The 15,644-nt window shown below is 42.7% G+C and overlaps 1 protein-coding gene across 1 annotated transcript in view; it reads right to left on the reverse strand.

Annotated features, from left to right (window-relative positions):
* LOC122811619 (clarin-1-like) overlaps positions 1 to 14,025 on the reverse strand; it is a 94,246-nt gene extending 80,221 nt beyond the window's left edge. Inside the window, exon 1 of the mRNA XM_044083588.1 lies at positions 13,346 to 14,025. Coding sequence (XP_043939523.1) covers positions 13,346 to 13,598 — 253 coding nt within the window. The 5' untranslated portion in view covers positions 13,599 to 14,025. The remainder of the gene's footprint in view (positions 1 to 13,345) is intronic.
* Positions 14,026 to 15,644: the final 1,619 nt, after the last annotated feature.

Below are 15,644 nucleotides of genomic sequence, written 5' to 3' on the forward strand. Positions count from 1 at the left end.
AGGCCAGTTGGGAGCCAGTAAAATCATTCATGGTCTGTCCTGTTTGATTTTCAGAAGTACCCGAGGAAGAAGAGGCAAAGGAGGAAAAGCATTTACTGAGAGGTGCTTCAAACTGAATGAAAGAGCATCCACTTTCCATGCTAGCTTGTGGTAGGTCCTCGTGCAGAACGTTTGAAGTTTATGGTTTTGGGGAGATGCAAAAAGATCTATGTCCGGGCACCCCCACACCTCCATTATCATTCTGAATATCCGAACATCCAACATCCATTTGTGTGGATCCAAAAGAGTTCTGCTTAGACTGTCCGCCAGAGTGTTGTCCTTTCCTGGCAGGAATTGAGCTAGTAAGTCCACCTTGTTGGCTAGTGCTGTGTTCCACAGAGCCATGGCCAAACTGCACAGGGGGTAAGAATGAGAGCCTCCCTGCTTGTTTATGTACCACATCACTGTAGTGTTGTCCGTCTTTATCAGTAATTGCCCCGGTAGAATAAGATCTTTGAAGGCTGTCAGGGCATTCTGTACAGCTAGCATCTCCTTCAAATTTATGTGCAGATGCATTTGGTCCTCTGTCCAGGCACCCTGAAGACATTTCCCTTGCATGTGGGCTCCCCATGCATGATCTGAAGCATCTGTCATTATGACTTGATTGGTTGGAATGGGACAGAAAGGCCTCCCCTTGTTTTGGAGACAGGCCTCGGCCCACCAAAGAAACTCCTGCCGGAGACAAGGCAAAATTGCGATCACGGACTCATTAAAGCCAGATTTTTGAAATAAGAAGCCAGATGCACTTTTTTGTCTGGTGTCAAATAAGCCATCTGGGTTGTAGTGCTCAGAAGCGCACCCAGGAAAGTAATTTGCTGTGTAGGCACCAGGTTTGATTTCTTTAGGTTCACTGTGAACCCTAGGCACAAGAGAAGATGCTGCACAAATGTTAGATGCTGAAGTAAAGTCTCCTTGTCGTCCGCTTGAATGAGACAATCATCCAGATAAGGGTATATTTGAATTCCCTTCTGTCCACAAAACGCTATTACTGGTGCCAGGCACTTTGTAAAGACCCTGGGTGCAGTAGATAAGCCAAAGGGCAGCACAGAGAACTGGTAATGCCTCGAGCCCACTTTGAATCTCAGGTACCTTCTGCACTCTTGCTGTATGGGAATATGCAGGTAAGCCTCCTTCAAGTCCAAAGTCACCATCCAAGCGTTCTTGCTCAGCATAGGCAGCAGCTGCTACAGAGTGAGCATCTTGAATTTTGGAATTTCTAGGAAGGTGTTCAGTATGGAAAGGTCCAGGATTGGTCTCCATGCGTTTTCCTTCCTGGGAACCAGGAAAAGTCTTTAATAAAACCCTTGCCCCATTTCTGAATCTGGTACCAAACCTATGGCCCTCATATCCATGAGGGACCGAACTTGCCGTTGTGCCTCTGCCCATTGATGCTTTGGCAGATCTGGCCATCCGTTTGATCTTGGCAAGGTATGGAAATGAAACCTGTAACCCCTTGAAACTATGTCCAGAACCCATTTGTCTTGGGTTATGCGGCTCCAATTGTGATAAAAGAGAGACTTTTCCTCCCAAAGGCGCATCCAGGAGGGATGCCCCTGGAGCTAGTAAGGGAGAGTCATAATGACTGTTTCCTGTAAGGTTGTGACCTATCTTCCCTTCCCTTGGGAGAGGGGGCACTTCACTGCTTATTTCTGAAAGGGGGTTGTGCCTGACCCCTACCTCTGGAATGCCTGTATCTGCCCCTCTGAGGCCTGTCCGAGCTCAGAAAGGACCAAGGTTTAGCTGGCCAATTCCTGCTAAATCTAGGAGGTTGTACCTGTAGAAAATCTTTAACCGTCTGCATAGATTTGGCTTTGTCTTCCATTTTCTTCAATACTTCCTCAGCTTTGGCCCCAAACAAAGCATTGTGTTGCAAAGGGGCATCTAAAAGCTTTGCTTTAACCTGCTCAGGCAAACTTTGCTCCTTTAACCAAGCATGCCTTCTAATATCTGCGCCAGTTGCTGCAACCCTGCAAGAAGCCTCCAAAGAATCAAAACCACAGTGCAGGGTATGTTTACCCACCTGCTCAGTAGCATGCAATACATCCTGTAATTCCTTATTGTCTGCACCACCAGAAACAGCAGACATCTTTTGCTTTAACACAGACAAAAGGTACTGCTGATATTTTAACATATGAAATTGACAATTCAAAGCACTAATAGACAATGTAGCAGAAGTATAAACTTTTTTGCCCCATCTTTCCAAGGCTCTGGACTCTCGGTCAGAGGGAACAGAATTCTTAGCAGAGGCCACTTTAACACCCTTATGGCCCTGAGAAATAGTTTCTGGATCAGCTGAAGGATTCTTAAATAGATATTTGTGGGAATCTGGAACCCTATAATACCTATCTGGTTTGACAGGAGTAGGAGGAAAAGAATCAGGAGAGAGAGATGCCTCTGTAAAAACATCATCCACCATGTCCAATACAGGGGGAATAGCCAGGGGTCTATGCTGTGGAAGCAGAAGAAAATCCTTAAGCCTTTTCTTAGATTCAGAGTATTCCTGCCCTTCCCAGTGAAAATGCTCTCTCATGTCATGCAAGGTTTCCCCAAATGAATAATCCTCAGAAGGAGAGGCCGAAGGAAGGGATTCTTCAGCATCAGAATCCTCATAAGGTGGGAAGGAATAATCCTGCTCAGAAGAAGAAGCAGAAGAAATCGAAACTTGATCTGAGGAATCATAATCTGGCTCTAGCCTAGGTCTCTTGTCAGGAGGGGGATGAGAACCCCTGATCATAGTTAACAGGTCTTCAGCCATTCTAAGCATCTATCTTTGAGGTCTAGGGCCCTGAACAGAAGGTGCCTGTGCATGCTGGTTTGTCTTTGCCGGAGCCTTAGTCTTTGCCTTTGTCCTTGACTGCAAAACTGGAGTCATCTGTACATGAAGCTGTGTAGGCCTAAAAACTCCCTCAGAAGCCGGTGACTGCACAGCGGCTCCGGACCCATCTGAGGGAGCAATATCCGGAGGTCCAATCCCTGAAAGTCTGAAGGCCCCATCAGCTACTCACGGGAGTCGGTAAAGGCAACCGATTCAAAAGTGGTGGACAGGGGCTGCGAAAGCGCCTCACTGATGACAGCCGAACCGGCAACTGGCTCTGGTTGAATAAAGTCATCCACTTTGGACCTCAGAGGCCTGTCTTTATCCTTGAGCCTCTTATACACTGCAGTAGCTGGATAAGAATCCGACGACATATTGTAATTAAATCTTTTTCCAAAATAATGGAAAGCAAAATCGTACCTACGCCTAATAGTGCGTTGATTAAACTTAGCACAAAACCTACAATTAGCTATATTGTGGTCAGGAACTAAGCAAGGTATACAGTAAGAGTGAAAATCCTTATGAGGTATTTTCTTCCCACAAGAAATACAGTTATTAACTTTTTCTGACATCGGACTGGAGCAAGAAACAGGTTTCCCCAATGGGGTACTTAGCTCAAAAGAAGTCTTCAATTCAAAAGCCACCAAAAACAAACAGGAGTCGGCCGACCTGCACTTGCGAACTGCTTTGCAACGGGCACCGCACGGCAAGAAAGACTGGGGAAAATGGCATTGGCTGAGGTCTTTATACCCCTGGCGCACTGACGTCAGGGCAGGAGCGACTTTAGCCGACGTTGGACCCGACTTTGGCCGATCTAGGGCTGCTGCCAGCAGGAAGAACCCTACAGTAATGACTGTAACAGTGAACCAGGAAGAACATCACTTTTTAATAAGGATACCTACCAGACAATTCTGCATAGGTGACTGGATATTTACAGTTCTTGTTATTAGCAGATGTGGTCCTTAAACAGTTATGTTTTAACCATTGTGACTGGTTATTTACATTTCCTTTTACAGCACATTTGTTACTTTTACTAGTTATTTTTTAAACATTGTCTTGGCCGGCATGCACACCTGCAAGCCCCCCTCCAGGCAACTATAGCTTTGTCTGTTGCCACTGGGTGGCATAACTTAACAATATACTTGCTGTATCTTGTCCCAAATAGATCTGCCTCCACACTGAATACTTGTAGTAAGGCAAGTACCATTTACTTGGTGTATTTTGTCCCCAGATAGATTTACCTTCCTTTGTATTACTTGCACACCAAGGCCTTAAAGTAGTGTTTCTGCAACTAACTGCTTACACTCCTAATTTCCTGCTTCGACCTCTTCCTTGCTTACACTTACATTACAGCTCCAAGGCTTCCACTTCTTATGTGGATTACTTTTCTTTGCAGTTTTCTGTGAGGGGGTGGGCCAGATCTCTACCAGCTTTTTCTGGTTATACCTTCCCCCATTTTGTATCTCCCTCCTCTAACTTCCTCCTCCCCCATGCACATTAACTAGTCTATATTAGTGGGTCTCCTTGAGCGGCGCCCTTTTGAAAGTTATCTTTTGGCCTGCTTGTGGTGAGGAAGCTTCCCCAGACCTTTTTCAGTGTGACTGCATCAATATAAGTAAATTTAACTAGTACAATACAGCCAAACAGGCGCATTTGGTGTAAACAGAAACAAGTGGAACGATACATTTGGTGTACAAAGAAAAGAAACAAGTAAGCCCATTGATATAATTGGAGTTAGTGTTAGCCCGCTGCTTGGGTTCACTCCGCCCTCCCTGCTTCCTATTCTCACCGCCCCACTAGTGCTACATTTCAACTGAACGTAGCCACGCATCATGCTAACCACCAATCACTGAATCTGCCCCACCCTGTACCCATTTCCTTCTCTTCCACTATTCCACATCCTGTAAAGCACAGTCTTCCATCTAACTACCTTACAATCACAAACACCTCTCATCATCCACCACACCCACCCCATCCCAAGCAGATCTCTCACTCATGACCAAACCCAACCAAACCATGCCCAAACTACCCAAACCCACATACATACACCTCTTAATATTGCTCCTAGGTGTATCCACACTCCCACTGCTAACTTCTATCACCAACCACCACCAACAACTTAATTTTATCCATATACCAAGAAAAACTACTTCCACTGACATAACTACAACATATATCATTATATCAGTGATGGGTGGGATAAGAGTATCCAATCTAGAGTGGATTGATGTTTAGTTCTCTTGTCTGTTCTTGTGGGGGGAAGTGATGAGTTGGGTTAGGCCATGTAGGTTAATATGGGAGAGTGGCTTATGAATGGAACAGTTTTGCCAGTCAGTATTAAGGTCTCCTAATACTATGCTTTCATGGGGGAGGGAGTTAAATAGCCATTCTAGGAGTTTTTCTGTAATGGGGATTATTGTTGCCTGGAGGGATGTAGCACCCTATGATGTTGATGCGTTTATTATCATTAAGTTTTAGTTTTGTTAGAGTGTGTTCAACTTTATGAGGTCTAGGGCTGTTATGCCTACTTTCTCAAGGATGATGTGAGATTTATACACTACAGCAACACCCTCCCCCTTTTTCTTTACCTATTCTATCACTACAAATTATATTGTAACCTGGTGGAGTGATTTCATTGTTGTGGTTGCCTGGTTTAAGCCAAGTCTCTGTTAGCATGACTATCTCAGGTTGATAAAAGGAGAGTAGTGCATGAAGGTCGTGGACTTTTAGTATACCTAACATTTAAATTTAAAATGAGGAGCATGGATTTGTCTCGGTGGAGTAGGGTATCATTCAGGTTGAGGGTTGGGGCTCCTAGATTTTCAGGGCCTGGGTTTGGGTGTATATCACCTCAGCTAATGAGTTAGGTTCTGAGGTAAAAACAGAGATTGAGTAGTTTGCTTAGGGTCTTAAAGTTCTTTATGGTTGTCTGAGACTGGTAGTGTGATGGCTGTGATCTGTGTCCATAGTGGTGAATAAAGAAGGTTTGGTAGTGATGTGGGACTAGTTGAGTAAAAGGGTGTGTTGTAATGTCAGTGGAAGTAGCTTTTCTTGGTACATGGATAAAATTAAGTTGTTTTTGGTGGTTGGTGATAGAAGTTATAAGTGGGAGTGTGGGTACACCTAGGAGCAATAGTAAGAGGTGTATGTATGTGGGTTTGGGTAGTTTGGGCATGGTTTTGTCATGCGTGAGAGATCTGCTTGGAATGGGGTGGGAGTGGTGGATGATGAGAGGTGTTTGTGATTGTAAGGTAGTTAGATGGAAGACTGTGCTTTACAGGATGTGGAATAGTGGAAGAGAAGGAAATGGGTACAGGGGTGGGGCAGATTCAGTGATTGGTGGTTAGCATGATGGGCGTGGCTAAGTTCAGTTGAAATGTAGCACTAGTGGGGGCAGGTGGGAACAGGAAGCAGTGAGGGGAGCAGAGTGAGCCCGAGCGCAGCGAGGCTAACACTAACTCGAATTATATCAATGGGCTTACTTGTTTCTTTTCTTTGTACACCAAATGTATCATTCCACTTGTTTCTGTTTACACCAAATGTGTCTGTTTGGCTGTATTGTACTAGTTAAATTTACTTATACTGATGCAGTCACACTGAAAAAGGTCTGGGGAAGCTTCCTCACCACAAGCAGGACAAAAGATAACTTTCAAAAGGGCGCCGCTCAAGAAGACCCACTAATATAGACTAGTTAATGTGCATGGGGGAGGAGGAAGTTAGACGAGGGAGATTCAAAATAGGGGAAGGTATAATCAGAAAAAGCCGGTAGAGATCTGTCTCGCCCCCTCACAAAAGACTGCAAAGGAAAGTAATCAGCATAAAAAGTGGAAGCCTTGGAGCTGTAATGTAAGTGTAAGCAAGGAAGAGATCAAAACAGGAAATTAGGAGTGTAAGCAGTTAGTTGCAGAAACACTACTTTAAGGCCTTGGTGTGCAAGTAATACAAAGGAAGGTAAATCTATCTGGGGGACAAAATACACCAAGTAAATGGTACTTGCCTTACTTTATAAGTATTCAGTGTGGAGGCAGATCTATTTGGGACAAGATACAGCAAGTATATTGTTAAGTTATGACACCCAGTGGCAATAGACAAAGCTATAGTTGCCTGGGGGGGCCTTGCAGGTGTGCATGCCGGCCAAAACAATGTTTAAAAAATAATTAGTAAAAGTAACAAATGTGCTGGAAATTTAAATAGCCAGTCACAATGTTTAAAACATAACTGTTAAGGACCACATCTGCTAATAACAAGAACTGTAAATATCCAGCCACCTATGCAGACTTGTCTGGTAGGTATCCTTATTAAAAAGTGTTATTCTTGGCTTGCAACAACTGTAGAGAGAAACCGGACCATAGCAGTGGTTTTATCTGGCAATGTTGCAGTTGCTGGGGGAGGGGGGAACCCAAGCTGCGATGATGCAAGTAGACAAAGTGTGCTATGCAGACTTGTCTGGTAGGTATCCTTATTAAAAAGTGTTATTCTTGGCTTGCAACAACTGTAGAGAGAAACCAGACCATAGCAGTGGTTTTATCTGGCAATGTTGCAGTTGCTGGGGGAGGGGGGAACCCAAGCTGCGATGATGCAGGTAGACAAAGTGTGCTATGCAGACTTGTCTGGTAGGTATCCTTATTAAAAAAGTGTTATTCATGGCTTGCAATAATGGTAGGGGGAAACCGGACCATAGCAGTGGTTTTATCTGGCAATGTTGCAGTTGCTGGGGGGGGGGGGGGCTGCGATGATGCAGGTAGACCAAGTGCACTATGCAGACTTGTCTGGTAGGTATCCTTATTAAATAGTGTTGTTCTTGGCTTGCAATAACTGAAGGGAGAAACCGTAGCAGTTGTGTGGGTGTGGGTTGCTGGGTTTGTGGAAGGTGGAGATGTGCCTTTGTAAGTGTAGTGCGAATGTTATGCATTATGAAATGGAGAAATAAAGAGTAAAATTTTGCTCAGTAAAGTCCCTAGCAATTTCATCACTGCTTGATTCAGACATATACATTCCCTTGTGTTTGTCAGTACTATGTTTCAGTGCATTGTTTTGGAGTGTGGTATCACTGCTACAGCTGCTGGTACTCTTTCTATACAAGTATATGCTTCTCCAGCAGTCTGTTGCTGAGAGGATGAGAAACACCCTACAAATATACAACTAAGACAAACTACATAAAGCAATAGTAAGAAAGTACTAGGTCACATCAGAGGCTTGGGAGGTCATTGTTAAGAAACTGAGAATTGTTGTAAAATTTATCATTAAATACCATAAGTTCAGGTTATACTATAAGAGAATAACTATGTAAAGATAACCATGTCAGCAGCCAAAATGCATTACAAGTTGAATATTTTACTGTGCACATTTTAAAAAATGGATAGACTAGCCTAAACTCTGGACTGATGAGTTTGCTTTTTTTTTTATTCTTGGGAATTGCTATTCAGAAGTGAAGAGACATACAAGGGAACAGTTTTAGTGGCACACCAGGCTGTTTTTTTATTTCTATTGTCAAGCAAAGCTGACTAAATAGTTGAATCTAGCAAAGCTGGAAATGTGAGACTGTAGCCCACTGAAGGAGGGGAGATAGGGGAGTAACCTAGCCAGGAACTGAAACTTGCAAAACTGCTCCTTGTGAAAAGTCTTTTTTATCTCAGTAATTTGTTGACACTTTTGCAAGTTTCTTTCAGTGAATGTGTAGTACATCAGTAGGAACAACACTTGTAAAACTCAGCGCATACCAGTCAATGACACATGAGCTGCAGACTCTCAAACTTGGCAGTAAATTTTTTCAGGAGTTCCATTGTAAGTGAATGGAAGTCTAGTCTGATAACAAATGGTAGGGCTATTTGTCCTCACAGTCTGCATTATAGGACAGATTTAGCTTTCCAAAGGAATCACCATGTCTGCCCCCATGAGGGCAGACAAGAGTAAAAACAAAATAAAATTAGGAATGAGTACTTATTTTGCTGAAGGCAGCTTTGGGAGGTGTAGTAAATCATGGCAAGATAAAAAATATATGTTTTCTTCATCATTTGCCCGTAGTGGTCTTTTAAGGATATCCACACCTCCAGGCTAGTTGCACAGCATAATGCATCCGAGATTATCAAGTGCAACTAACTCTGGGCAAGACCGCAATCCAAATTGTAGCTTGCTACAGAGCCCCCACCATGCCCCAGGATTCACACTCCTCATTTCTTGATACACTGGAAAGTATTAGGGTACAAACACCCCTCGAGTGAGTGCATTTTGAGGTTTAGACTTCTAGCATTGAGTAGCATTACCCTCAGATTTTGCTTGCTTGTACCTGTTACGGTGGTGAATTTGTCATTTGAACCTTGCCTAAATAAGGCACTATAGGGGTGGCAAGAGCCTTAGCCAGTATCCGGAATTCTAAGGGCGACAGGTGCAGGCCATCTCTGGCAAAGCATCGTGGACTGTCGATCATGTCGTCCCAGGCAGACAAATACTGGATCCCCTTAGAATGACACCAGAAGCTTAGCCAATAGTTGAAGTCAATCATTTTGTCCTTGTACTGTGGTATCATTCTGGGTGATGGCAGGATGCTACTCAGGGTTAGAGTCATAACTGCCTGGGATACAAGATCAGAGAGCTCCTCCATGTCTCTTTTCATGTAGTCCAGGGAGGTACATCTCAGGTCATTCACACCAACATGGACAATGACAGTGTCATATTTGTACTTATTATGGATTGATTTCAACTACCCCACTATTAACTGGGAAAACTACTCATGTACCAACTCTTTTGCTCAACGTTTTCTAGAATTCATAAATTCCAACGCCTTGGATCAACTTATTCACACCCCCACCAGGGGCAGCAATATCTTAGACCTGGTCATTACCAACATGGGAAACCAGTGTTCCACACCAGAGGTCAATTCCTCGTTGGTCAGATCCGACCACAAGCTAATCAGCCTAGACATCTACATCCCACCCCCACCCCCAATTAGGGAAACCATCGTAAAAAACTTCTCCAAAGCCAACTTCACACTTCTTAAGACAGAAGTGGCAAACTTCATGACACCCATGCAGACGGACAATAGAGGTATGACTGCCGAATCCTACACAAATGCACTTTATAAGCACTTACACGAGTGCATGGATCATGCTATCCCTAATAGAACCAAGATGTTATCCTCCAAAAAAAGGAAGCCAATCTGGTGGTCCTCTGCCATAAACAAACTCTACAACAGAAGAAAGAAACTGTTGCAAAAAAGAGTAAAATCCCATGACTGGAGGAACTCCCTAGCCAACCTCAGTAAGAAGCTGAGATCCCTCATAAAATCCTTCAAAGCTAGTTACGAAAACAAAATTGCCACTGACTCTAAAGACAACCACAAAACATTCTATAGCTATGTCAAGAATCTAAATGGGAACACTCAGATCTGCTCTGAGTTACAGCACAATGGCACTAAATATACAGAACCAAATGATATTGCCAACATCCTAGCAGATAGGTTCAGTGCTAACTTTACCCCCCCCTCACCCCCAAGAGGGCCCATCTCTATACCGGAAGAATGCAAAGCTCCTATAATCACGGCTGCATAGGTAAAAAAACACACTCTCCAAAGCCAAGAACACAGCATCCATGGGACCTGACAAAATCCCAGGCTGCGTTCTACACGAACTACAGAATGAACTGGCACCCTACTTAAGTACCATGTTCAATCATAGCCACACCTCAGGCTTTGTACCCACTGAATGGCGCACCACAACGGCTATCCCACTCCACAAAGGGGAAGCCACGACGGGCCCCGGGAATTACCGCCCCATTAGCCTGACGAGCCTGGTCTGCAAGGCCATGGAATGTATCATCGTAGAACTCATAAACAAAGGCATTGGTAATCTCCAAACTCTGGACCCTACCCAATTTGGATTTGTAAAAGGCAGATCATGTCTCCTAAACCTGATTGACTTCTTTGAAGCAGTCACCAAAGTCATAGATGAGGGTAAAATGGTTCACACAGCTTATCTAGATCTCGCCAAGGCTTTTGACACCATCCCCCACTCTGGAATTATAGATAAGCTCACTAAACTAGGTATAAATCCCTATGTCACAAGATGGGTTGCCAACTGGCTCATGGACAGAACCCACACTGTGAAAGTAGCGGATTCCAAATCCGATATCAGACCAGTGACAAGTGGAGTACCACAGGGTTCAGTCCTGGGTCCTCTCCGGTTTGCTATCTACTTCTCTGAAGTGCAGGCCAACACAGAAAATCTTTGGCTAACAAAGTTTGCAGATGACTGCAAACTAGGAGCCATAATCAAAACTCCTAACGATGTGGACAAACTACAAAAGGGCCTCACTGAGACAGATACCTGGTGTCAAAGCCATGGCCTGAAGCTCAATGCCAAAAGTGTATTGTCATCCCCTTTGGTAAAAACTACCACATAGCTGGTAGTCTACTTAATGCCGAAAATGTGATGAGACCTTGGGACACAGGTGGACAGTAGTCTCTCCTTTCATAATCACATTGCCACAGTGGTCAGGAAATCCTTCTACGTGGCTCATCTTATCACAAAAGGATTCTCATCCAGAAAAAAAAAGGTCATTGTTCCCCTCTACTCATCACTCATTAGACCCATTATAGAGTACAACGCCCCTTTTGGTATGTACCTCACAAGACATCTACAACAACTGGAAAGACCACAGAAATACCTCACAAAGAGGATTACTGGCCTCAAACAGATGCCCTATGCAGACCGTCTTAAAAAACTACAGCTTTACTCCATCGCATATCGCCTACTCAGGGGCGATCTCTGCCTAACATACAAAGCTATGTCAAACCCAGAGCTGTTGGACATGCTCCACTTAAAGAAATCCCAATCCCTCCGAGCTACATGCTCTAGGGACCTAAACCTTGTCACCACAATAAACAGAATATGCTGGAGGGATAGATTCCTGTCCCAGAGACTTCCCATACTCTGGATCAGACTACCTGTCTATGTCAAACAGAGATCCTCATTAGCACTCTTCAAGAAAAATCTTGATGATTGGATGGGAAATGGGAAATTCACCCCAGGGATCACTTCTGTGGCTCTGCTCAACAGAGGCACAGGAAAATAATTTTCTTGGGTGGCGAAAGCCAGGGTACATTTTTTGGCTAGGCTTGTATGGGCCCTAGGGCCGATAGCCTAGTACCTACCTTTGAACCTATGAATATAATACATTCAAGCACAGCACACTACTATTAATCAGGCAAGGGACAAGGAACCTGAACATATCAAACATCACTCTATATTCTAAATGTCAAATGTTCTACAAAATTGTCTGTTTTGTGCAATGGGAAAATGCTTTCTTGTACAGAGATACAAGTATTTCATTTATGGTTTCATTTTTTTTAAATATGATTAATAGACTTGAGAAATGCCACGTACTGAATCATTATTTCTTTCAGTGCATATATTCACTCATCCTCTGCCTATAGAGTTTATGTAGAGCTAAAACATAAACTGGCAGTCAGTGAGTAGAAGGCAGAGAACTAACTCTGGTCAGGATGCCATTCCATTGTATGCACACACACACAGACACACACAGACACACACAGACACACACAGACACACACAGACACACACAGACACACACACACACACACACACACACACACACAGACACACACACAGACACACACACAGACACATACAGACACACACACAGACACACACAGACACACACACAGACACACACACAGACACACACACACACACAGACACACACAGACACATACAGACACATACAGACACACACAGACACATACAGACAGACACACACACACACACACACACACACACACAGACACACACACACAGACACACACACACACACACACACACACACACACACACACACACACGCACACACATGCGCACACGCACACATGCGCACACGCACATCTCTGAGCATTTTGGAGCATCAGCTGTCCCCCAATTGCATGAGAAAACTAAAAATATGTTCGTGCACTGAAGGATGTACCTAGAATTAGCCTACAAAAATGTTTAAACAGGCATTTTCACTTTGCTGCTTTTCAGATTCAAAGGGTAATACACAGTTGACATATTTTGAGTTTTTTTTTTTTTTTTTTTTGCTTACTCATAGCAGTTCTATTTCACTTGTTTTAACATGAACTCAGCCTAGTTATTTTTATTGATTGTGTATATGCCTGATATAGCCCATTTTAAACTTTTCATAATTACTCCCAAACCAAGAAGTATTTTTTTTTACTTTGTTGCTAAATTAGTTAATGCTCTAGTATACATTTACACTTACCTGAAGTTCTTACCTGCTGCCAAAAGGCTAAACAAAATGTCATATTACCAGGACAATTGAACATGTTGTTTTGTTCAGTATTACTTACAATGGAATGATGCTACCCAAAATAATATAGAAGTATCCATGTTAAAGGTCGGCACTCCTGCAGCTATAGTGAAGCAGGATGATGTATTGTTAAGCACAGCACAAAAACAGAACATGAAACCACTTCATACTCACAGGAAAAATGCACAGGTCTTCCTCCTAATCCACACTGCCTGACCTTCTCTCCATGGAAAAGTCCATACCGAATGTCTGCTAGGAATTTCTCCAGTTCTTCCCCTGAAGCATTGACGAGTTTGGCCCCAGTGACACACAGTGCTCTGGCATGGATCCACAGATTAGCACTAACTGCTACTGTGATACTCAGACCACTTACCAGACACAGAATTCCAGCAACACAGTAGAGGAACCTTTTGCGTCTAAATGACATTTGTAAATCTTCTCAGAAAATTAAAAACAAAAATCCAAGAAAGTGAACAAATTCCTCAATGAATTTCCAGGCAGAATAAGTGCTAGATAATTACGCATGCATGCTCTTCCCAAAGGTAAATAATGTACACATATTCATACCCTCATGTGCTGCTGAAAAAGATGGGCTGATGCATTTTACTCATATAGGGTCATTTCTTTCATATTTCTTAAGATGCCAAGAATGTCTTTTTTCAGTCTACAAAACTGTTACTACAGGTTTGTTGCATCAAGTTCTATTTTCATATCCAAGTGCTGCCAACTTTACTGACTTCTCCTGTCCAGACTATTTGCTTTTAAATCAACTGATGTACAGGTTTTAATCTCTTCTCATTTCCCATCCTTGTCTGGTAACAAACAGTGTTAAAATGTATTGTAGAAAGGGACAGGCCTTTTATTAACAGCTTGAGCTCTAGTCCCTGAACTCTCAGCCATTTAACAGTGTTTCTCAATCACCTAACAAGCCAATGAGATTCAAGGTGCTATAATGTGAAGTGCATCTCTCTGTCCATCCCCCACCCCATCTCTCTGTCCATCCCCCACCTCCACCCTCAGCCCCAGTCCTTTCTGGATGTGCACTGAACTATAAATTAGGAGCATTGCTTTTGATACTTTAACCCAAATAGTGTATGTATTGATCAGCATTCGGGTAAAATAAAAAGGAAGACGGTGAAAGCATTATTCCAGAATGTTTAAATGTACAACTTGAAGCTGTTTCACATGTGCATTTCCTACACTCTTACCTAATTTTACGGACATGTTCACTTGGATTATACTACTCATTCTGTTTAATTTGTAGAGTTTATAGCATGCAATATCTTGAAACAAGGCTGGGAAAAAGACAAATCATAACCTTTCAAAAAGACTGACAGCTATCTATATAAGATCTAATTTTACAATGAAGATTTATTTTGTTTCAGCAATCTTAAAAACAAGTTATTGCAAATGTATTTTGGCAAAAATATTATTTGCTTCAAATGGCTTAGTAGTTTTAAAAAGGCAGTTATACTGTTTTTGTGTGTCTGTGATTATTCTGACAACTTCCTTTCATCTTCTTTAAATATAAAGGCAAAATATAGACATGAAACAGTAATGATAAGGAGTAACTGTGTGTGTGTGTGTGTGTGTGTGTGTGTGTGTGTGTGTGTGTGTGTGTGTGTGCACGCGTGTGTGCATGTGTGCGTGTGTGAGAGAAAGAGAGATAGTGACATCCATGTGAGTGATGGCAGCAACCTTTTCTACAGCTGATTTGTCTGCGTACACCCCTGGGAATGCTGACTAGCATCTGTGAAACTGTTATTCAGTACAGCCATATCTGCATTTTTGCTGCAGCCATGCAGGTAGCATGACAAAAAAATATGAAAACCATTTTTGAGCTGCAAAATTTTGTCACCTGCAGCACATCAAATATCCATGTAAAGTTATTTTATGCAGCTGAAATGAATTGCCTTTAAGCTAGATGAAATGGGATACCAGAAATTTCAGTACTTTGCTAAATCTATAAAAAAAAAGTTATTGAGCCTTTTTCAGAAATACTTGCGCAGTGCAGCTGGGCAGTTGCATAAACACATCTGGCATATCAAACTATTTACTGAGGATCCTTGAGAATATACACGTATATAAGTACATCCCAAACCCCACTATCATAAAAGAAAAAATAACAGCTACATGGTATTACATGGTACCAAGAAATGTATAGAAAGCAGAGTCAGCAATCCTGTACACCACAGGAGGAGTGCCAAGTCAGGAGAATGTGGAGCAAGACATGCTTGTTAACATCAGCACAAATACAAAAAGGCAATTTATATGGCAGGAACTGGACATGGAAGCAGAGCTACAAATACGATCTTCTGCCTTTGCCACTGAGGATGATATTCTGTATTGTATAAGCAGTCACATACAACACTGTGACTTACGAAAAGAAGAAGACACATCTGATCCTGTGAAACTGCCAATAATATAAGGGCAATGGTTCCATGGGGAGCATCATCCACTCCTGGAAGAGAAA

This window comes from Protopterus annectens, chromosome 9.part0, assembly GCF_019279795.1.
Source record: "Protopterus annectens isolate FY-2018-M chromosome 9.part0, PAN1.0, whole genome shotgun sequence".
Classification (NCBI taxonomy): Eukaryota; Metazoa; Chordata; order Ceratodontiformes; family Protopteridae; genus Protopterus; species Protopterus annectens.